At 37.6% G+C, this 23,523-nt stretch overlaps 1 protein-coding gene and 1 long non-coding RNA gene across 3 annotated transcripts; one reads left to right on the forward strand and one right to left on the reverse strand.

The window, feature by feature from the left end:
* Positions 1 to 488: 488 nt before the first annotated feature.
* LOC145489102 (uncharacterized) lies at positions 489 to 9,698 on the reverse strand. The gene is made up of 2 exons (XR_014049561.1): positions 8,181 to 9,698; positions 489 to 695 (listed from the first exon to the last, which is right to left on the reverse strand). It is a non-coding gene; the product is annotated as an uncharacterized LOC145489102 (long non-coding RNA).
* LOC145489085 (uncharacterized) lies at positions 3,892 to 19,196 on the forward strand. 2 transcript variants are annotated; one of them, XM_081467992.1, is made up of 14 exons: positions 3,892 to 4,232; positions 9,706 to 9,781; positions 10,546 to 10,611; positions 11,126 to 11,161; positions 11,616 to 11,744; positions 12,479 to 12,561; positions 13,165 to 13,233; positions 13,574 to 13,628; positions 15,670 to 15,705; positions 15,803 to 15,847; positions 16,087 to 16,122; positions 16,574 to 16,642; positions 17,440 to 17,601; positions 18,162 to 19,196. In XM_081467992.1, exons 1-14 carry the CDS (start codon positions 4,077 to 4,079, stop codon positions 18,722 to 18,724), a joined length of 1,581 nt encoding a protein of 526 aa, XP_081324118.1. In that variant the 5' UTR covers positions 3,892 to 4,076; the 3' UTR covers positions 18,725 to 19,196. The 2 variants fall into 2 exon arrangements, with proteins under 2 accessions (XP_081324118.1, XP_081324119.1); XM_081467993.1 differs by lacking the exon at positions 15,803 to 15,847.
* The last annotated feature ends 4,327 nt before the right edge of the window (positions 19,197 to 23,523 follow it).

Raw genomic sequence — 23,523 nt, forward strand, 5'->3', positions numbered from 1 at the left:
ACGGTGATCATGCCAATCATCATTGCAAATCCTGTTTCGTAAAAATTGGACAAACAATTAAACGCTGAACATTTCAATTTGCCTTGTTCTCCAAAATCGCTTTAGATACTAGGTTTTACGAAGGCCTTGTTTGATGAAGGGATTTTTTTTCTCCCGAAACGTCTCTAAAAATACCATTAAGCACTTTTTGTTAACTTAAACGAAAGCAATTCAATAATTTTCTCCTTAAAATTTCAATACTTTATTAAGCAGACAAGTGATGAGAATAAAGAAAATCATCAACTCACAAAATATCGCAAAAAGTGGCGAGGATTCATCTTTTGAGCCTGAGTAAATCAAGGCTTGTTCCTCAAAGTGAGTAAAATTATAGTGATACACTACTCCACTACATATAAAGAAAAACGTTGACTAACCTCTCATGTCTGATGTATTTCACTTCCTCCACTGATCTTTTGATGTTTATGTGTTTTTTTGTTTGTCCTGATAAGAGAAATAAACATTTTGTCGAGTTACTTATGATTTCTTACTGTTTGTATACTCAAGCGTTATAAATTTAAGAGTTGTAACATCTACAGATGTAGGTGTACTTGCAAACGACATTGCAAATACCAGAAGTATAAACTGACCTGAATTAGCTGTAACAGGTTCCTCCAGTGATTTTAGTTGTCCCATGTTGTTGTTTGCTTCTTGTTTGCCTAATAATAAATGAAAATATTGCAATGAGAGACTTATCAGTTGCTGTTTACTTTTGAGTGGAAGTTATTACATACAACATTGAAAATTGCATACGTTTGCTATCAGTAAAAGTGATTATTTCAACAGCAGCTATTTCCAGCATCCCTTATTGCGTATAGTTGAGAGCAACTTCCTACAGTTCATATCAGTTTTGCCATTAAGAACCATGTTGAAGATTTCCAAGACTAAAGAAAATAATCCAAAAATAAACAACTGTAAAAATGCCCATCATAAAATCTGCAAATTTCCTTTCTCCGGGTAAATAAACTCTTGATTTATTCCTCTGAACACATCATTGTTGCACTCTTAAATTCCTCTTACGCCGAAGAAATTTAAAAACGGAGGTTTCACGTACTCTGAAAACGCATCGAAGGTTTTCCGTCAACACTACGCCGAAGGAATTTAAAAACTCAACAATCACCGGTCATTTTGGATTTGTTTTTTAGGAAACCTCAGTCAGGGAAATAATATGATTATCGTGACTCCTTCGTTTTCGAAAAGCTCTGTTTTCAAAACGTTTTCCGTCCATACGAAAACGAAAAGCCGGTGTTTTCAAATTCCTCCGGTTTGAAGAGCTTTTTCGGAACTTTAGTTCCGGTTTCGTGGCGGATTAGTGTGGACAATAGGCCTGACCGTAAAGCTGTGTTTTCAAATTTCTCCTCAGTCTCCCAGAAGAGCATGAACTAACTCGGTTTGTGCCTAAAGTATTTTCTTTTAGCGAGTGAAACAGCATTTAGTAAAACCGTACATTAATTCACCAAATTGGCTAAAACTGTGCAAAGACTGTTGCAATTGGCAGGTTTCAAAACATAAATAGCAAACGATTCAACAGCGGTTTCTAAAGTCTTACTAACCTGTCAAACATCAAACGAAGACGTAACAGCCACATTCAAACCACACATGCTCGAAAGAAGCTCCGGGATTAAGCACATGTATTTTGTCTTCACTTCAATATATCTTTCAGCCAGTCTAATAATCAATATCAGATCGCATTTTTGCCAACGTAACATAACAACCGTCATGCAAGCTATACATGGTTAGCGAAAATTTCTCTCTCTGCACAAACGTGGACCGAACGACAACCAACGAAGGTGATAGCAAATAACTCGACTCGAGATGAATAATTATCTGCATTAACACGTGCACTTTGAATAATCACGACAATGTGAATTCCTAATCGAGAACAGTTTCGCGCCAGAACTGAAAACGCATTTCGAACGTTTTCCTTATTTGTTATTTCTTTATGGTCGATGTACAATTCTGAACGATTTTTTAAAAAACGATTAGCACTCATATAGTCCTTAAAAGATTTTTATAAGGCGATAGCAAAGAAACTATGAGTTGCATACAGCTTAGGATTGATCAATAAAATAGAAGTCAGTGTTCTACACGTTCAGGTCAAGGTGTTTACACATGTACACATTGTTACAAGGAGCGAAGTTTGTGTGGCAAGTTCAAATCATTAGAAAACTGGTAATGAATGTCATACAAAGAGCGATCGGAAGAGATTCCAATTCTTACTTAGACTGACAACAAAGAAAATAATGGAACTTGAAGAAAAGTCTTTATACATTTCACTAAGTTTTCCAAGCTAACTCGCTAGCGGTGTCCATTTGTCAGTTGTCGCGCAATGCAAAGAAATACGTTGTTTAAAGGAGCTACGTCACGGTTTGCCCATCTTGAAAAGTTTAGCCTAAACTTTTCAAGTTCGTTGTGTGTAATCTGTGTCAATATTCTCCATCCTTAACCATCCTTTTTCGTTTATGGTTGCTTATTTTCTCTTAAGTGTTTTTCTATCTTAGTAAACTATTATTGTCAGTTTTCCTTCGATTTAAAGGTAATTTTGTACTTGGCCAAAATAACTCAAAATACCGTGACCGTGCACCTTTAATATCACTGATTTCAAGAGAAGCTGATCGCCTGCAGAACATGACTGACTTAATCTATAAAGCATAAAAGAAAGAAAGGCTCATTTCTGCCATAGTGAAAATAATATGTACATTTGAAATTGCATGAACTCTAGAACACGACCGCACATTTCAATGTTCATGAACGGTTTAAAATTTTTTGGCACTCCTTGAGCGAAATAAATACTACTATCTAATTACTTTTCCAATTTCATTATAGTGGAGAGCAACATAATGAAATCTCTCGGCCGGAAGAACAGAACCTTTCGCAGTGGAGCCTTATCCAAAAGAGTTGACAATGCCAAGAGCTGTAGACTTTTATTGACCTTAATTTTAATTTTATAATATGGCTCCATATATCAGTTGACAAACAGACGGGACACGAGAAAAAGCAAAATCTTCAACTGGGAATGTTTATCTCTGATCCACAATTCTCGGAAGGAAGTTGAAAACGAACTGTGCGGCATCGTGATGACAATTTTATTTACATTTGAACGTTTTATGACGTGTAAATATTGTTATAGAGATCAGGTTCTTATAAGGTCAGTAGTTTTAATTTTTACTTATTATTACATTGGTATTAGGTCTTTCTTTTATTTTATTCACGACCCGACAAGCTGTTAGCTTTAAAACCTATCGTGTTAAAATAAAGGCTTTCTATTCTATTCTATTCTATTCTATTCTTTCTATTCTATCCTATCCTATTCTAACAAGACCTCCAGTCTAGAGAATCAACATTTTGAGCTTGTAAAAAATCTAAAAAGTTTTGATCAGTGAATAATGGTTACTGAAGGGCCATAAAAAGTCTCTCCTTGACTCCATATGGAAATTTTTCGGTTCCCAAACGCAGGCTTTTCGTTTTCGTGTGGACGGAAAATATCTAATGCGTTTTTAGAGTGAAATTCTTCCGACGTAATATGGATGAGGCCTTAGGTAGCCTGATTATTGCTTTGAAGATCATTCCCCCGATTCACAGTGATATTAGCACAAGCGCATATACACATGGGTATAAACTCTGTATGACAAATTTTCCCAAATTTCCACCCAACAAAACACGAAGCAAAATAGAAGACCTACTGTTGTTTGCGTTCAGAGTGATCAGCAAATAAGTTCTCTTTACTGTATCGATGAAGTGTTAAGCTTCTGGATGATGGAATGGTGCCTAAATAGAAGTTAAAATTTCATAATTGTAAAGCAATAAGCAAGAGCAATTGATTTTCCGAGCTTTTGACATAAACATAATGAAGTGACTGGAGCGTGAAAACAGATGCAGTGAAGTTTAAAATTCATTAGGTATTTTTTGACCTTGGTTTGAAGCCAAACATTTGCATCACTGATCACAATTAGAGTGTTAGCTTTGGCGGACGCGATTGCTTTCAAGCAAAGTGGCTTTTCCAGAGAGGGTGAAATGCTAGATTTCGTAAGCACGTAACCATGTCTGCAAGAGGAGTGTTGGTTTTTATGGTAGCACTGCTTTCTTTTGTCCTTGGTGCCTCAATCAAGGAATCGGGAGAAAATTTATCCGAGCAAGCAGAATGCCGTGGTGCGTGTAGTCTGGCTCGAGACGAGCGATCCAGGACAGGAGTTAAGGTACGTTATGGACTTCTTTCCAAAACAGCCCCTCAAGCTGTAAACGATAACTGCACATTTAAATCGGCACAAGGAGAACCACTGGATTATTTGTTACAAACCAGCAATAATTCATTTGAATAACCTTGCTTGTTTAGGCAAATAATGACTCGAAGAAATCGAAATTGCGCCGACAGAAACTAAAGTTTACGTACTCAGCTACAGGCCGGATATATATTTTTATATTTATATAATTGCGAACATACAAACAGTTTGAAAAAGTTCAGTTCGGGACTAATCCGGCGATATTGCCGTCGGTCAGGATAAATCGCATATCGACTTGAAGTGAAAAGAAATATTAATCATTACCGGTTCTCTAAAGTCTAAATGTTCCTCGAGCGCCAGTAGGTGGTAACATTCCCAAGCTGAAGATTCTTAATTTAGTTCGTTACTATTTCTTTTGACTCCATTTGAAATACTCTATTCCGTGTTAAAATCCAGGTTAACAAAGTAGTAACCCGAATGACTACAATGTTAAGAGGTGACATGCCTATAATTATGATTCGATTATTGTGTACGTAAACTTCGTATTGACTGAGCGGATTAAGTCGTGACGACAACACAGAATTTTGAAGTGTGGCTTTCCGTTTTTGAAACTCAGAAGTAATTAAACGACAACACAGTCTTCAATCCAATCGTTAGTCCTTCCGTCCATTTTGAAAATTTCGGTAATAAGGCAAGGGTGATCTTGTGTAGGAAATGTAATTAAATAAATTCATACGAAATCAGGACATCGATCTGGAAGCAAATGAACATTTGATTAGGATCGTAAATATTTAAAAAAATATTACATTTACCGTGACTAAATTTTCCTTTATTTGTCAACTTAAATTGTAACTGGCAAGACCAATATTGCAGTTCCCGTAAACCAAGACGATTGCACAAAATAAAACGAAAGTTGCGAACTAACCATGATAACAAGAGTGTATTCGTGTTCCTTCGTGCTTGTTTGTTGTTTATTTATGGCAGAATACCCTCAGAGTTGAACGCTGGGATGGGTCTTTGTCTTTTTAATGGGTGCCGACCTTTAGACATTTGAATAACAAGTTTGTTTAGTCTGTTCTCTTTGCGATAAGGCTCAAAGCTTACTGTGAGATTTGAAATGTCTTTGGATAGACTATAAAAAAGCTGCCATTTGTGTTTCTTGTGGCAATAGGGTTGAATGGGTATTGAAGTAGCACTTTTGCATTTTTGTAAGTAAAGTTAATTATACATATCATTATAATTGTTGAATAATAATGCAAAAGCTCGTTTTGCAAGTTTTCTATATGATCAATTAGTATTCTTGGGCAATAGACTTCCTTATAAAAGATTTAAATCCATATCTTTGTTTGGGGATGCCAAGTAGAGAACTGTTCAAAAGTTTCCAAAGGGATGCTTGTTTGACTTAATTGTTTTCAAATAATTCATATTTTATATGTTAATAGTTTCACAACAAAACTTAAAAGCGTTAGTGCCATCTGACAATTCTCTGCTGATTTATAGCTAAACGATTTCGCAAATTCCCTGATACTTGTTAAAAGCTTTAACTTTAGATTCGTGTTAACAGTAGAGTATTACGGGCAACTAATTCCTGCTAAATATCTGGCATAACTGCGGTGTCGTTAATTGACGAAAAAAAAAAACCGTTTGGTCAGCGAAAAAGCAATCTGAGAATCTCTCGAACCGGTAAATTGTTTTCTTCGATGGTTTAGGTTTATACCATTGACTTATAGAATTTCCGGTTCAAACCAAGTTACAATTTATGAGATTGCACTGAGAAAGTATCGATCTTGCATTTGAGTGTCAGCCACGCTTGATCACTTCCTTTGTCAAGATGTCACGTTTACGAACGTTATTTTGTTATCGTTGTATTCTCCATCATTTTGTGATTATTTTTTTGCTTAATTAAATGGAAGGTTGTGATGCCTGTTTCACAATCCATTATGAACACGACTAAGTGATTTGGATTCAAGGTGACAAGATGTCCCAAAATATGTGAAAATGTGTTCCAAATGACCTGGTAGACAAGTCGTGTATCAACAACAAGCAAATTTCGTTAAAATCTTCCAAAATCGTGGCTGTACGATTGAGCCTGTCTACAGTAAACCCTCTAAAAGCATTTAGAATAAAAAGCGATAAGCAACAAGGATATTCTGCTCTGCTTGCTTTTATAGTTGTTTTGTTGTTTTGGCTTTTTCCGGTTTTCACTGTAATAATAGCCAAGACAAATCACAGTCTGACAAGAACTCGACCATTTTGTCACTTTTAAACTGAAACGCGAAACTTTGAACTGGAATATGGGCTAGAACTTGCCCGTACAGGCAAACGTTGCTGACGCAGTCACGAACAAATACGCGCTGACCTTATTTATGCTTAATGGCTCGTGGCTTTTCCGTTTACTAATGCATGCAAAATACGTTTTCATTATCTAAAAGGAAGTGTTCTAGTTTCTCAGAAAAGTAGAAAGTACGAACTTACTAATTCACCCGATTCATTTTGACATTCTTGGCCTTAAAGTCATCTCGACTGTAAGCGATTTTTGGTGCAGTGTGAGTGCTCGTGTACCTAGCCTTAGTTAACAAGTCAAAACTTGCTTCTATAATTATGCCTTTTAATGCAAAATAATTCACAATATCCAGAAGCTTGCAACACTTAGCGCTGTATGTTCCGCTTCTTACAATGTACAAGCAATAGACATACACGAACAATAGACTGACTTAATTATATTTTAGAAAAGGCAAAACAAGCGAAAAAAAAAGAATTGCGCGACAAAGATTCTGTTTAATTTGTTTCAGATGAGCTTTTTAATCATCATTACGATATCTCTTATGCAAGCGATTCAGTCCTTCTTTAAACTCACAGTTCCATCACTTGTCTCTGAAGTGCTAAATTCTCGATCTTCTTAGTTTCTCAGCTATTTTTCCCCATTCCAATGGTGAACTGGAATGTTTTTATTTTAGCAGCTCCATTTCACAGGCAGCTGTCTTTAGAAGCGCGTGCCCAAAGAGGATTTTACGAAATAAATTAATGTAATTGGTTTTGAACGTGTTGCATAACTTCACTTTTGTGTATATGCAGAATTCTTATCGATTTACCTTATTTATCATGGGGGAAATTTTGTTCTGGTGTGTTGTAGGACCTTCTAGTGTGGCTACTGAGTAACAATTTACTAAACTGAGTTGAACAATTAAACTAAACAAGAGGCTCCAAGTAGCCTATACTCATGGGCAAGAGAATACAAGTCATATGAAATAGATACGCAATGGGTACATAGTCAGACAAGCAATTTGAAAACGTTTGCCATCTGACAACTAGAAATAATACGGGAGAAATGCTAATTTGAAAAAAGTGCATCCTAGATCTAAGATATAGATAATTAAGATGCAGGAGAGAAGATAAATGCTGTAACGCAATATGCCATCTTTATTACAAAGATATCGACAAGCAAATAACAAAGCAAGCCGAGTCAAAAAATTATAGATAGGGAATTAACAAACGATCAGAATTGCGAATTGGATGAAATATCTTTTTTCATAGCAATTCTGAACTAAATCTCTTTAGGCATTTTTTGTGTTAGACTTGTTTATGTTGGTTGTTAGGAATATACTCCTGTGCTGGGCCATTGTAACAAATATCAACTTTGCCTTAGTTTTATCATATTTGTAATTTGATTTTAAAGTATACTTGAAACTTGATATAATAACAGTACTCCTCAGTTGGCACCTGGTGTTTTTTTTTAAGTTATATTATGCAATGCCATATTTCCGAGAATTAAAATATTATTATATACATATCCTTACACATGTTGCTAAAAATGTAATGTTTCAATAATTAACACAAAATACAAGGTGTACTAGATTAACCAAGAAGCAAAAAAAAAGAAAAAGGAAAAAAAAAAAAAACTTAAACACACAAGTGTTTTATTACCTGACATTGTGCGTCACTTTCTTCTTGACTCGAGCAATTTCAATTTCTACTGGACACAAACCTTGTACCAGAATAACTTTAAGTATATTACAGTCCTCTTTGCATTTTCTAAAACCTAAAGATAAAAACAGCTGTCTGAAATGACACCAAAAACACTTTCTCGTGGGAACTCTAGCAAGGAAATTTCAAAGCTCAGAGGAATTGTCGGGTAAAACACAGGTAAAAGTTCATCATCAGTTTCATTTCACCAGTACTTTCAAGTGTTTCATACATTACTTCAAAATTTATTTTCTACATTTGGTGTTGTTAGAAATGATTTCTTTTGAGAAGATATTTAAAAGAGTCGCACAGACGTTTCCAATAATCTCGGTAAAAAGTTTTAGCCCACTTGTTACTCGAAATTTTGGTGGATTCCTTCTTAACACCTAAGCTAGTATATATCTAAGCTAGTATATAACCTAACCTAAGCTAGTATATAACCTAAGCCAGTACATAACTGAACGACTTTAATCTGCATTTGACAATGACGACAGAAAAGGCCGAAACGTCAAGTTATAGCATTTACTTTTTCTTTTAAAATAATTTCTTTGTAACCGAGTATCTTTTGAGATTTGAGGGACAAAAGAAACTCGAATATTTTGTCCTGAAATCCTCGGAGACATGCCAGAATATTAATATGCGATATATCGAACGTGGCCTATTACCTGCCCGTTTTGTTAAACACGTCCATTTACACGAACAGGAAGCATTTTTTGACCAAAAGATTAAGTATACAGAGCACGTTCTTAGTAAATGATTCTTCGTAATATGTCCTTGAATCTCCAAAACCCTGATAAATTTGAGACTTGTCATATTGTCAGATGGCGATCGACATAAACAATGGCTTACCTCTCCAGAAACACTTTCTTGCTGTTCATGCATGCTCACATGTCAGTTCAGAATTTTAACAACGAACTAAAGTACTGATAGGTAATTTCACACCGTACCAAATTGGGGAAAAAGCACAACGTTTGCGAAAAAGCGGCACCTTCTTGAAGAATCCAATATGACGGACGGAGCTCCAAAGACCACGGTAAATGTATGCATACATACATTTGCATGCACAAATGTGACACCAAAACGGAGAAACGGAGCCCAATCCTTAACTCATGCGCCATACTGCTCATGAGTAACAACCACTTATTGAACTGTTACTCGGTAGCCACGCTAGAATTACCAAAAAAAATTAACAAATTATCAAGACTAGGGCATTCTCGCAAACATGTGGATTATGTATTCTGTTACTCCTCGGCAATTTATCTTTACTTAACTACATATGTCAAAAAGTATGTGTGAGATTGTCAGCGAAGGTGGATTAAATTAAATCACGTTTGTCTCGTTAAAGACCGCATAGAGCATTATCCCGCATGACAGGACGTTTTGAAACCGGAAGCTATGAGATAGAGAGGTTACAATCCAAGCAAAATCGATTAGCTTTTGAAAATATAGTAGACATTCATCTAACAATTATTATCTCGGTTTGCAGGTTTTAAGAGCCCTCTCTTGTAAGCACTGCCTGAACAGGAGGAAAGGTAAACAATGGCTACAAGAGAGGACGAAGGGTAAGCGAGTAAATCTTTCATATATAAACCATATTTCTAAGGTAATCCCTCTCAAGCTATTTACAGAAGACTCCTGGTCTCAGAAATGCCAGGAGGGTGTGGAAAAATCACGACCCAAGATGGCGTGTTTATCACGTGATATGACGTCACCATCTCATGTTTCATTTTTCCCTGATGGAATTCGAACCCATGTCCTTCCGGATACCGCTTGGGCGTTCAAATTCAACTGATCCAATCTACAGAGAGACGTACGGTGAGCTTGATCGTTTACTAACCTAGTCACACATAGAACACTCGTCCCGAATATTGCTAGCAAGAGGCCTTTACTGCCTTACTGCAATATTAAGTTGCTCTATCAAAGTTAGCTCTAACTAATTTAGGCTTGGCCTTTTCTTAATTCATTAGGGCAAGAAAATCAGGATTTTGAGAAATGGTGTTCGAATCAAAATTTAAAAGAATGCAAATTTTTACGTGAAAATTTAGAACTTAAAACAATTTTTTTTTAACTGACTTAGGTCCATAGATTTATGGAGTGAAAATATATATCGATAAAAGACAGGTTAATAAAAGCACATCATCTTATTGTTTCACTACTTGGGTACAATATTTTCCCTGTTTGGGTTGACTTTACACTTGTGGATAACAGACATTCCTTTAAATCCACTCGGAAAACGACGAAATGAGCTATCACAAGAAAAAAAGCTAAAAAGCTCTTATCCCGTTTAATATTGTTGACTGAAATTAGTTTCCTTTTTCTCTAACAGATCGACTTTTTTTCATTGCAACGACCTTCACGAAACGCCACCGAAGATCTATCTTTCTCGACCCAAGTAAGCCCGTAATGTAGTGTTTTGTTTCACATCAGTCCATAACTACTTTTATAGTCTATGTAATTTAATTCATTGAGTTTAAGCTCTATGAGCTAGTGAATGCCTCTCTTGAACAATTAACTGTACCAGCTATAACTTGAAGTCTTATGGACCCACAGCTTTTGCTGTCGCCTCGCCACAACTTTGGAATGACTTACCAATATAAATAAGAAAATCAGACAATCTTCAAATTTTCAAAACTCGGCTTAAAACTCATTTATTTAAGGAAGTCTTTTTGCAATGATTTTATTGATTCTTGTTTTATTTAATTTTTGATATTATTCTATTTTAATCATATTTTACAATCTGTAAAACCCCTAGATCATGCTTGGATGGGCGCTATAAAAATATTATTTATTACTACTGTTATTTTTATTATTATTATTGTTGTTGTTGTTGTTATTAAATTAACCCATACATGGTATTTTGTTGGTGGCCATTAGTGGTTATATTAACTTGTTTCTCGTCTTTTTAGGTCTTCCAACGTCATCCAAAGCGCTTAAACCATCAGGTACGATTACCACCTGCAGGCTACGTTAAAAATGGATAAAGAAACATTCTTAACCAAACCCGCGGTCAATCTTCTTTTCTTATATGATATGATATACGTTTCTTTTCAAAGCAAAGCTTCTTCTAAAACACTTTTGGACTCTTCTCAAAGTAACGGCCTGCTTCCTTTAATGAACGAGAAAGAACAAAATAGGATGAGGGGTATGCGAGTTAATTCCCCCATATAGGCCTTATTATCAAGGTGGTGCTTCTGGAGTTATTTATATTTGGTATTCAGTCCTCTCGCGGATTCATTTATCATGCGCGTTGCATGGATGTTTTCGTGGAGGATGATAATGCTACTTAGGTTTCATAGTACTTGCGAGCCAATCCTATTATGGGAGGATATGATATCTGCAACTTTCGATAACATTCATATAAGTGATTGATTTTGTATTTTGATAACCGTAATTTAGATTGTGTGGCCAGCAGTGAAGACAATTCAGTTCCTGAAATGGTTATCCCATCCAAGGTCGACGTAGCCTTTGGACAATATGAAAATACCAGCTACTGGTATGTGAATGTATCATGGACTCCAATGAACGGTAAGCAACCTTGTAAGCCTTGGATCATGTAGCCTTGGACAGGACTTCTTGTCTTGGAACATTGTTATAGCGTAGTTACCTCTTGTTACATTAGCAAAAGAGTGCCTGATTTCTAATTGGATACCTGGTAATACAAACACCGCTATTATTACCTGGTTCCATAGAAACTTGAATTTATATAATCTACCCCTTTAATACGGACACCTCCAGGATACCGAAACACAACGCTGCTATTTTTCGCGTCGCATTCAAGTAGTCGACTGTGATCCAAACTGAATAGAAGTGCACGAGAAGCGAGAGCCCAAGCAGCACATTTAAGGGGCGGGGAGTTAGCTAGGGACTGGGGGCTATCCAACCCCCTTCTGAGGAAGCAAAACATAAAAAAAAATTGAAAAAGATTGTGAATATTATGGCAGAAATAAAGGCAAACGCTCTGGAGAGGTACCTAACTGTAATTTCCACTTTCTGGCATTGCTAGAATTTCTGGTGTGACAGTTTTCAATTAGGTGCCAATTCTCAATTGCAACATTGTAGGGCATGTTTCATTGACTCTGCAACCTAACGGTACCAGCCAACCCTCCCCTTCCCCTTTTATCCACCCCTGAGGCCAAAATGGCTGATGATTACAAATTGTTAAAATAATGTAATCTTTCTTTAATTTAAATTTAGCATTACTATTTAACGTTAATGTTATGGTTAGTAATACAGTAGTTCCTTTATGTCTTATCGTTTAGATTCCTCTGGACACTTATATGGAATTCTGCTAAATCTAGCCCTACGTTTCCATGTTGCCGTAAATTGCGCTGTGCTGCGAATGGTAAGTAAATTTATACCCATTAGGAATGCAGCATTTCAAACTGCTCTACCCCAGGCTTACGAGTTTTATCGGTAACTTGGAAATGTGTTAAGAGAAGTTGTACTCAGGCTGCCTGCACCTTTAATTACAAATTGGGCTACGGAAAATGCATTTTCTGACACTTTGAAGAGAATGGAAGAGGCCACGTGTGTAGATAGCTTGATCTCTAGGGATTTAAATCCTTATTTTAAAGGATGGACACGTCCTAGTTTGCACTGGTGGTGCATTGTGTTGCATTGCAGCCATCCCGTTTTGCCAATGCAATGATTTTTGGTTTTGATCAGTCTGGCATGTCACAGGCAAAGCAATTTATAGGTCTATATACTCAATATTATCAAGGAGAAATAAATGCTTTAATAAATTTAAGGCAGGGTGATCCAAGCCCTTGACTAGACTTGCATATTGTGTAGTCAAAATACAAAGCATCGTAACGAATTTGTAAATTCCTTTATTGGAAGTAGCATAAAATACAACTTTTTCCAGACAGAATCGCTGGAAAAGCCTAATGGTAGTGAGCATGCATAGGTTCAATGATTTGTGACTAATTTCGTCTTTTTGTTTTAGAATCAAACGTTTCTGAACATAAATATATCCTTTTATGGCTATATCTATCCGGGACCTGTTTATCTATGGGTGAGTTTTAAGATTGGTTAACTTTTATACTTACATTAGAGAAAAATAGCTATATGCACGTAAAATCATTCGTTCGTTCGTTCGTTCGTTCGTTCGTTCGTTCATTCATTCATTCATTCATTCAGTCAGTCAGTCAGTCAGTCAGTCAGTCAGCCAGTCAGCCAGTCAGCCAGTCTGCCAGTCTGTCAGTCCGCCAGTCCGCCAGTCCGCCGTCGCCGGTCCACCGGTCCTCCGGTCCACCAGTCAGCCAGTCAACCAGTCAGTCAGTCAGTCAGTCAGTCAGTCAGTCAGTCGATCATTATCAATTTTATTCATTTACTATGCTCTCTCTATTTTAAAGATTCATGGTCTTCCTTACCGCAAAAAAGAAATGAAAATGGTTACATACTACCCAAGTAAGTTTGAATTATTTCATATTGAGCCTAATGGACAATGATTCCATGAGGTTTCTTTAACATCCAGGTATAATTAAAGTGTTTTCTGTCCAAGCTGAATGCTGAGGCCTAAAATGTTCTTAACAACAATGAATGTAAGACAAAACCAAATTTAATAAAACACATTGTTGTAACCAGTTCATTTGCATTGAATCTAAGTCAATTTGTAAAAGTATGCTGATTTATCTTGGAATCGTAAGAATTGGAGACCCCTACGACACAAGGGGAGAGTTCAAGTCGAACAAGTAACCATTATATTCAACTCTCTCACTAGTTGAACATTTTCTACTTTTCAGTCTCTTCAATGCTTTTCCAGAAGAATGGCGCAAAATATTAAAATAAATAAAAACTCTATCTCCTCAAAAACTCATGATCTAATCCAAACTCAAAAGAATTTACGTACTGAAGGGAAAAAAAGTCGATTTCCAAAATCTTAAATCGAAGTTATTATCGAATCGCAATCAGTTTTGTCTGTAAGATATCCAGTATACCAACAGCGCAAAAGAAATATAACGAAGCTTTCAGCATGCACACATCCCAGTTGGACTGGGACAAGATATATCTACTGCCCTTCAGAACAACATTGGATACTAAATTAAGAAAACTCCAATATAAAAGATTAAACAGGATCTTATACACAAACAAGATGCTGTTTAAGTTTAGAAAAGTAGATTCTCCCTTATGCGATTGTTGTGAAAAGGAGTTGGAGACCATAGAATATCTCTTTTTCCACTGCACAAAAGTCTGCATGTTTTGGGATGATTTAAAGGTTGTACTTAATTCTTTAAATATAACTATAGGGCGGTTAGGTTTGATATCAAGGATGTTCTTTTTAGGATTTTAGATACGGATAATATAGGCATTATAGTCAACTACATCCTTCTTGAAAGTAAATATTTCATTTACCGCTGAAAATTAAATACGGGCTCTTTATGTTTAAGACTGTTAGTCGATAAATTAAAAAAAGAACGTTTCAAACCGAACGTTTTATCGCGAAAAAAACCCAGCAAAATCCATTTTCACGATAAAAAATGGAAACCTTTACTCCCATTAATACAACAGCAGCTGTTGTCCAAACCTCGTTTTTTCAAGATTCCGTTAATAACTCTTGAATTTGTTTAAGTTGAATTAGTTGTGTAATCCTTGCAGTGTAGTGCAGTGTAGTTTTCTTTGTGTTTTGTAACTAAGGTAATTGTTGTAAACTTTGTAATGGTTATGCGTATCGAGCTGTATGTTCTTGTACTATACCTGTAAAAGAAAAAAAAATAGATAAAATACAAAAAAAAGCTTCATCTTCTCTCACTCCCTCTCTCCTCTCTCCCTCCCTCCCCTCCCTCCCTCCCTCCTTGCCCTCCCTCCCTCCTTCCTTGCCTTCCCTCCCTCCTTGCCCTCCCTCCCCCCTCCTTGCCCTCCTTCCCTCCTTCCTTGCCCTCCCTCCCTCCCTCCTTGCCCTCCCTCCCTCCTTCCTTGCCCTCCCTCCCTCCTTGCCCTCCCCCCCTCCTTGCCCTCCCCCCTCCTTGCCCTCCCTCCCTCCTTGCCCTCCCTCCCTCCTTGCCCTCCCTCCCCCCTCCTTGCCCTCCCTCCCTCCTTCCTTGCCCTCCCTCCCTCCCTCCTTGCCCTCCCTCCCTCCTTCCTTGCCCTCCCTCCCTCCTTGCCCTCCCTCCCCCCTCCTTGCCCTCCCTCCCTCCTTCCCTTCCCTCCCTCCCTCCTTCCTTGCCCTCCCTCCCTCCTTCCCTTCTTCCAGCAGCATTACGAGTTCGAACTGAGCACTGTCTAAATAATACGTGCTAAGCTTTGACAGTGCTGAATACTTGATTTTCTCTACACCTACCAACTCAGTTCATCACTGCTTTAATTGTGGTACAATTTGACCACTGATTCGCTCAGTTTGAACCCCCGCGAATATGCCAATCATTGACGATCTAAGCAATGAATTACATGTACATCATCTTCTGTCACGTTGTTGTGTCCTGATTAAATTGTCCTGTTCTCATCCACTCAGGCAAACCAACCTCATCCACCTTGACTAGCACAACAGGTGAGATTAATATTCACTATTGACTTAAATCAAACATACGTCGTGTTCTGTTGCGTTATTGTGTCCTGATTAAATTGACCTGTTCTCATCCTCGCAGACATACCAACGTCATCCACCTTGTCCACCTTGACTAGCACAACAGGTGAGATTAATATTCAGCAATTACTTAAATCAAACATACGTCGTATTCTGTTGCGTTATTGTGTCCTAATTAAATTGACCTGTTCTCATCCTCGCAAACATACCAACGTCATCCACCTTGTCCACCTTGACTAGCACAACAGGTGAGATTAATATTCAGTAATTATTTAAATCAAACATACGTCGTGTTCTGTTGCGTTATTGTGTCCTGATTAAATTGCCCTGTTCTCATCCACACAGGCAAACCAACCTCATCCACCTTAAGTCAAACTACAGGTGAGATAAGCACTACTTTAAAGGCTGTACTGTTAAACAGTTATTATCTCTGGTATAATGAAATTTGTTCTGTTAGGAAGACATTTTAAACTGGTATTCAGCTAAGTTCGATCAACCAGTGCCAATCCCAATATATAAATGGGTCAAAAATCTGTGTCGATACTTGCCAGACATTTTATGGACGACATTGTGGCCCTCAATAAACAATCATCTACTTTCTTTTATGAGAAGTAATACATCGCATGTACGTGTAATTATAAAAGATATGGACTTAGACGGGCTACAGAGTCGCATTGAGTGAAAATATTTTAATTCTCTTGGTTGTATGTGTGCAAAGTGTGTCAGCACGTTGACCAAAAAGTGTTCAGTGTCATCTGGTAGAGGTAAAATCAGCGAAAGACGAATTTCAAACGTTTCAAGGCTATTAACAATTTTTGCGTTTTCTTTTCAGCCTCTGAAAGCGGCAGCTTAGATTCTAGCTCTTCAACCCCAAGTCCAGTAACTACGTCCTTTGGTACAAGTAAGTGGACATATTCCACAATGTTATCATTAGGCCAACCTAAAAATTCTTATTAAACCATTTAAAAAGAAGCATCAGTAAAACATATCCATATTCTAGGATTAAAATGCACTAAAACATTAGATTGTTCAACATCAGCAACAAATCGTAGCAGTTCAATTGCTTAAGTGGTATTTGCTAAATCCCCGATTGAATGTTCAATAAAACTTCTTTGAAACCGCTTTAATGAAACTTATTGCTTGTCAATGTTATATTGCTGACGTAAGTGACTACGCATCTACGAATAAGACGTCAAGTGAGTATACTGACTATCTAAAAATGTCAAAGTTGCGTGATGTATTACTCACCTGAAAGCAATTTTTATTGGAAAAACACTCTATGAGATTGTTCGAATTATGAGCGGTGTTACTAGAACTCCATGAAAAATTATGTTGGCATAATAATCAAGGGAGAATTGACATTTTGATAATCAAAGTAAAGCGTGATTTTACCTTCTCCAGGTTTCTCGGGATGTTCTCTGAAAGAAATAGGACATTTTCTCTGTGTTTCTATCGAGGTTTTGGAACGTTCGTGGACGTTTAGGGGACCTTGAACCATCTATGGAAACACTGACTCACTGCGTCTCGTGTTAATTGCTAGCGGTATAGTGGTAACATAACTCGATCGATAGAAAAAGGGAAAGAAGTTTTCCATTATAAACGATGTTTCCTTTATTTCCTGAATAATATGATTATACGTTCTAAGCACCGCATGTTATGAATGAGATTGCATCGCAATGCCACTACTCTGTTTTCCAGGCAAAACACCCTCCTTTCCTCCAGGTGCCGACCCCACCATCATGTATGTGTCCATTGCGACTGTGTCTGGGATCCTGGTAGGACTGCTTCTCGTCCTTGGTTTCCTGAAATATATGTTTCCGTACATACGGCGATCTAGGGGACGCTTCCCTGTGCCTTCAGGTCTGTATTTAGATATATAAACAATAGCCTCTATTTGACCCGAAAATATGTTCCGATATTTGTCCGCGAACGTTATCAGGGACCCCTTTCTCGAAAGTCCCGAAAAGCTGTTTCTTGTTTGCCCTGTTTACATTCAAGATCGAGATATTAATTGTTTTGAAATTCAAACGATAAATATGTCAGGAAACAAAACAGAATGGAGCCAAAACCCACACTACTATTTTTAAAATATGGCTTCGGGCCCCGGCATGCACAGTTGCTGGGACTTTCGAGAAAAGTGGCCCCAGTTCACAGTGTTCATCGAGGAACAGATTATGTCCAAGGACATAGTATCCGAGCATATTTTTAAAGTCAAATGGAGGCTATTGCGTTTCACTAAGATACTCCCCATTCTTAGATGGGGCATATTGAGTCACATAAACGCGTTTAGACCAATCATCTGCAAGCTAAAATATTTGATTGATTATAACATATTTGAACCAGTTGCAAACTTGATTCACCTGATATCAAGCTGGCTGAAATACCCAATAAACATTTGTGATCTTTTTATTCTCCTCTAGGCTTCGATTACCACGCATTAATAATATTCAGCTCAAAAGATTCCGAATGGGTAAAAAAGAAGCTCCTTCGTCCCCTTGAGGAACAGCATCATATAAAGTGTTGCATCCACTATAGAGACTTTGACCCTGGCGGAGTTTTTCTTGATAGCATGGCGGATAGCGTACAAAAAAGCTTCAAAATTATTGCAGTTTACTCTAAGGATTTTCAGGAAAGTAATTACTGTAATCATGAGCTACATCTTGCCGAGTATCGACAAGTAACGAAAGGAGACGATTGCCTCGTGATTATAAGAATTGATGAAACAGAACTCGATAAGCTTCCTCCAGGATTACGTGTAAGAAGCGTAATCGACTACTCCAAAACAGTGGAAAGACCTTTCTGGATGAACAGACTTCTCCAGTTTCTTCAGGTCCCGGAAGATTCCGATAACCAGGACGCAGTTACGGGACAGGAGAGAAACACCAATAATCGTAGGGATTCTCGTATGGGGAGAGGAATAAGAAATTCATTTGTGAGACTTAACAGTACAAGCAGCAATGCATCAGCGGTGTCCTTTGTATAGCCTCGCGATTCACCTGACTAGAGGAATTGAGGAGCTGCTTCAGAAGACGCGTTCAAGAGATGATGAATCATACTGTCTTAGATGTCACAATCAGTGTTTACTTTGCTTTGGAGTACGTTTGCCGAGAATGCAATCATTTCAACAATTTGATTTACAACTTGGGCCAGCGGCGCGTTTCAAGAAAAGCTCAAAATGTTCATGTAAGCCAGGCTGCGGGAGTTACGGGATGTGTCTTGCGTTTGTTCTTAGTTGCAGGGCTGTGACCGGAAGCTGCGCTACTTCAGTAGTGCTTGGTTACACGCGAATTGTACATTGATCACAGTCACAGAGAAAGCTACTGTACATTGTAAAGTATTTACACAGCTTGCTTTATATTTATCGAAGAATCAAATCATCGCTCATTCGTGAGAAATATCACCTCTGATTCACAGACAACTTGGCCATTGGGTGGAAAGCTGAGAAAAAAAAATAAGTAGAATAAAATGATGATAATAATAATAGTACTGACAGTGGAATTGTTAGGCCCTCGCAATTCAGGTCTCTAGGCAGGAAGTCTATGATAATTTATGATGCTTTCTTATCGGAAAACTTTGCGCTAATCTGGTCTCGTGATCTTACAGGAGCGATAGTTCGCTTTCGAAGCCAAGTCACAAAGTTTTCATGAATGGATACATTACAGAGACAAAAAGTCATAATTAAAATGCGAGTCAAAGAACAGAACCAAAGAACAAAGAACTTGATCGATTAGACTGATGGATACTGGCCCGTCAAATCAAGAGCTCCAGAAGCCAGAGTGAGGAGAAAAATAAACTATAATTATTAAGTATTGTCTTATTGATATGCATCTATATATCTGGAAAAAATTAAGAAAAGTGTGTCATTTCCCTGAGACATACGGCATTTCATTTCTGTGCATTACTTTCGCTCCATTCTTTTCGCGGCATCAAATTTCAATAACGCGGAAAATTAAAAGCGATAGATTAGATGATATTCTCATTAATTGCCGAATAATTTATCAATGTACATAGCGGCCATTTATGCTAGATCAAAGCCATAATACATATCCCAGATGAATTAGAATATTCCGAGTCTACTCTCTTAATTATTTCTTTTCTCCTAATTCTACTGAGTAAAATGCTCTTGTAAAAGCGAATACAGACTTAGTTAAATGGGGAAGTGTCAACACACCTGAAAACTTCAAAATACATTCGAGTGAAGCTTTGGGAACAATATACCATGGTTGAATGATTTAGCCTTCTGTATAATGCCCCATTTCGAAAATGTAAAACATTAAAAGAGAACTATGATGACACTTTCCTTCTTAAGTGATCTTTATTTTGTTCATTCTTCCTGAAGACATTGTCTGCTACCGGACTGATGGGTCTTAGCTACTACTGGCTTATTTCTGGACGAGAAGAGAACCTATAAGGGAGATCTCCGAGTAGTTTTAGTATAGGTAACCGTATGAAACGAGTGCTATTAACGATTTACACTACGAGTGCGATTTGAACATATCTCAAAGTTTCACGAGCCTTTGGGCAAATGCTAACTTATGCTATATGAATTAATTTTCAAATATCACGAGTAGGAAGCTTTCATATGTTTGCTTATTGACTGAAAAACGTCACAGACGCGCCCACGAGTGCAAATTAAAGGAGAAGGTCACTGCAAAAAAGTATATTTTTTGCCAGCCCTAATAAAAACCTTGCTCTATGTTTCGTAACTCATCGAAGTTTCAGCCTCTAAAGTGCACGTTTTCCTTACGAAATTCGTCTCCAAAGAAGCCCAAAATTCGACATCGTTGCCGCCATTTTGAACAGTATTCAGCAGCCAGGCGGCGTTTTCGTGACGTCATTCCGTCCAAGAGATGTTGTCTAAATGGCTTCCGATAAGCCTTTTAACTACCACTCTGGGTTATGGCTGCTCTTGAGCCATACTATTTTGAGCCAAACATGCTCCAATCTCCGAAATGATAGTATTGAAGATAGTGAAGTGGATAATCACTTGAAAAAAAAATTTGCTGACCTTGTGAAGGATGCAAAGTCAGTTGCAGGTTTTTCTCCTTTCTGCCAGTTTCGAGTCGGACGGAATGACGTCACATTAGCAAGGCTTGGCTGCCATGTACAGTTTCAAAATGCCGGCCTTCGAAGTCGCTTCTTTCGAGACGAATTTCTTCAGGATAGCGGGTACTTCAGAGGCTGTAACTTCAGAGGCTGAAACTTCGGTGAGTGGGAAAGCTGAATGTTTACTTGCTATAGGCAAAGACAAAAAAGTGAGATTCTTGGAATGACCTTCTCCTTTCAAAAATGATGATAATTTTGCTTCCTCTTTGCCAATCACGACCGGAAGTAGTTTTCAGTTTCATGTAATAAATATAGATATGAAGTACCACCTAAAGGAGGAGATTAGCTCCTAGAAAGCGCACGGAGGAAACTGTCAATAAAAGCTGCAATGTCAAACAGTTTTTTGAAGACTGATAACTGTAACTACTAGCTCAAAATCATAAATCATCGACTTCATAACGGGCAAGATCACGGACAATCTTGCTATTCTAATAATCGATAAGGAGGCAGAAAGCTGTAAGCTTCCTCGAGAGCAGTAAGAAAACAGAAATTTCATCGACTATTCTAATATAATATTCCCTGGAAAGGTCTCAGTTGGAAGATCAACTGCTTAGAGTTTTCAATGCACAAAGTGATTCCGGGACTCAGGAAGCAGCAAGCAAAGCAGAAGAAACTAAATTTCACAAAAATACCAAAAAAATATTCATAAAAGCTTTAAAAGGGTGTTCATTAACAAACAGTAGTTAAATTCAGAACTGGCACAACTCGAGATAATTTTTTTTCATATTAATAGTTTTCAATGCAACTGAAAAACACCATAAAAAACAAAACTGAAAACAGTTTGTTACGTTATACAGTTATACAGAAACAGTACATCGTCTATTTGCGCTTACAGCTGAAGGAAGACCGTTTACTACCCCAGCAACTCCTGCTCTCTCCCATCTCGTAAAGGTTTGTACATGAAAGTAACTCAAAAGGAAAAGGGAAGAAGGAAGGTAGGATTCTAGTGATTATTTTTAATGTGACGCCATGAGACAATCTGTCAAAAAGCTTGATATATAGTCATCTATAAATCGAGAGGGTACAAAATTCATTGCTCGCTACCGCTTCAGGGTAAACGGTTTCAGCGAGGAGGTGTATGCTTTGATAAACACCGGACGTTTTTGTATAATTATACTTTTTTGGTTTCACTTCCTGAATCATTAGTACAGTAGAAACACAATAAACATTCCGCAAAATGATTCTAACTGCTGCACGGTTTCTTTGGTAACGTCAGCATGTATAAAGACGATAGTTCTTCCGTTGCAATATTGGTTCACACGCCAGATCGTTGCGCAGTTTCGTTGAAGTCACTACATAGGAGGCCCAACTTCCTGATTGAGAACCAAATATTTCTCTATAATGTTTCGTCTCAGGTCAGTCGTTAATCCAGCAAAACGTTTCTTTGAACCTGCCATGAACAAAGGAAGGAAGAAGGGAAAGCTGCCAATGCTATCGCCAATGTCAAACGCCCACGCCGACCGACAATACTGACGCGTAGTTCAGAAAGTTTTTGAAAAACTTTGGCTAGCAAAAAAAACACGTTTTTCGGGTCAAACTATAGCCCCATAAAGTATTAGTTCTTTTGCCGTATTCAAAATGAAAACATACAGGAGTCATTAAAAGTTTCAAAAAGACCTTTGGCACTTTTTCGAGGAAGCAGAAAACAATTTCGGGTATCAAATGTAATAATTCAGCTTACTGTATACATGTAGGTCTTGATAATAATAAAATTGTTGAAAGAAACCAGTTTCACTCCTGAGCGCTTAAACATGTCTTTGTTACCATTACTGTCATCGGAACTGTTATAAACTCTTGCGATGAACCCATGCGCTTAGTAGTAGTAGACCAAGTGTGATTTATTTGGTGTTCTCTATTTTGTACTTTGCATTTGCAGCGGAGATTGGTCATGATGTATTACTATGATGAGACCGCCAAAACGAAGAAGATCGGCAAGTATGATAATAATTTTGCAGCCGGCCGGGTAAGGCGTGATATTGGAACAGTTTTTCCTTTTTGTCCTGACTCTACATTTCATTTATTTTGCGCCGCGTGGTACAATATTCCCAACAAGGCAAACAAATTATTTTATTCTAATTCTATACTGTCACCAGCTAATTTCCATTGAAGACAAGACCAAACAGTTGTATCAAGTATCAAATGTAGAGAGAACATGTTGTCAAAAAAGAAAAGGAATTTATAAAAGATTTCATGAATACAATGCAACACATCAAGAGGATGTTATCTCCCAGGGAGTGACGACTGTCGGCCAATTAAGCGTCGATGTGTGTGTTCATCAAGGAAAACCTGCTTCTTCCGTCCAGCTCCATTCCTGATGTCGGGTGCCCTTAAATCGCCACCCTCTTATTTCATACATGGAGTATTGGATGATGACCTTAAATTTTCCCATGCACTCGCCAAGAAATATGTGTCTAAATTTGTGACTCTTGGCACTATTTTCTTTTTTGGGCGGAGGAGGCGGGGTAGGAGGACATTCAAAGGCAATTCACTAGTTACGTAGAACTAGTTTGAAAATAAAGGAGATTTCTTTATCGATCAGCGTCCTCTCTCCCTACTCTCTTTAGACTTTCAATGCTATGTTTGCTACTGCCCTTTATGTAAATACATGCTATATAATATTGAGCGAGGAGGAGGAACAAAGAACGAGAGACATTAACACTAAATAGAATTCTCACT

The sequence above is a fragment of the Orbicella franksi genome, chromosome 6, assembly GCF_964199315.1.
Source record: "Orbicella franksi chromosome 6, jaOrbFran1.1, whole genome shotgun sequence".
In the NCBI taxonomy this organism is placed as follows: domain Eukaryota; kingdom Metazoa; phylum Cnidaria; class Anthozoa; order Scleractinia; family Merulinidae; genus Orbicella; species Orbicella franksi.

What these genes read in the sequence shown, in the direction of transcription:
- LOC145489085 (XM_081467992.1), top strand. Translation starts at nt 4,077, where the DNA reads ATGTCTGCAAGAGGAGTGTTGGTTTTTATGGTAGCACTGCTTTCTTTT. An exon ending in ATTGCGCTGTGCTGCGAATG is followed by an intron (nt 12,562 to 13,164) that starts GTAAGTAAATTT and finishes TTTTTGTTTTAG; the next exon opens with AATCAAACGTTTCTGAACAT. An exon ending in CACCTTGACTAGCACAACAG is followed by an intron (nt 15,706 to 15,802) that starts GTGAGATTAATA and finishes TCATCCTCGCAG; the next exon opens with ACATACCAACGTCATCCACC.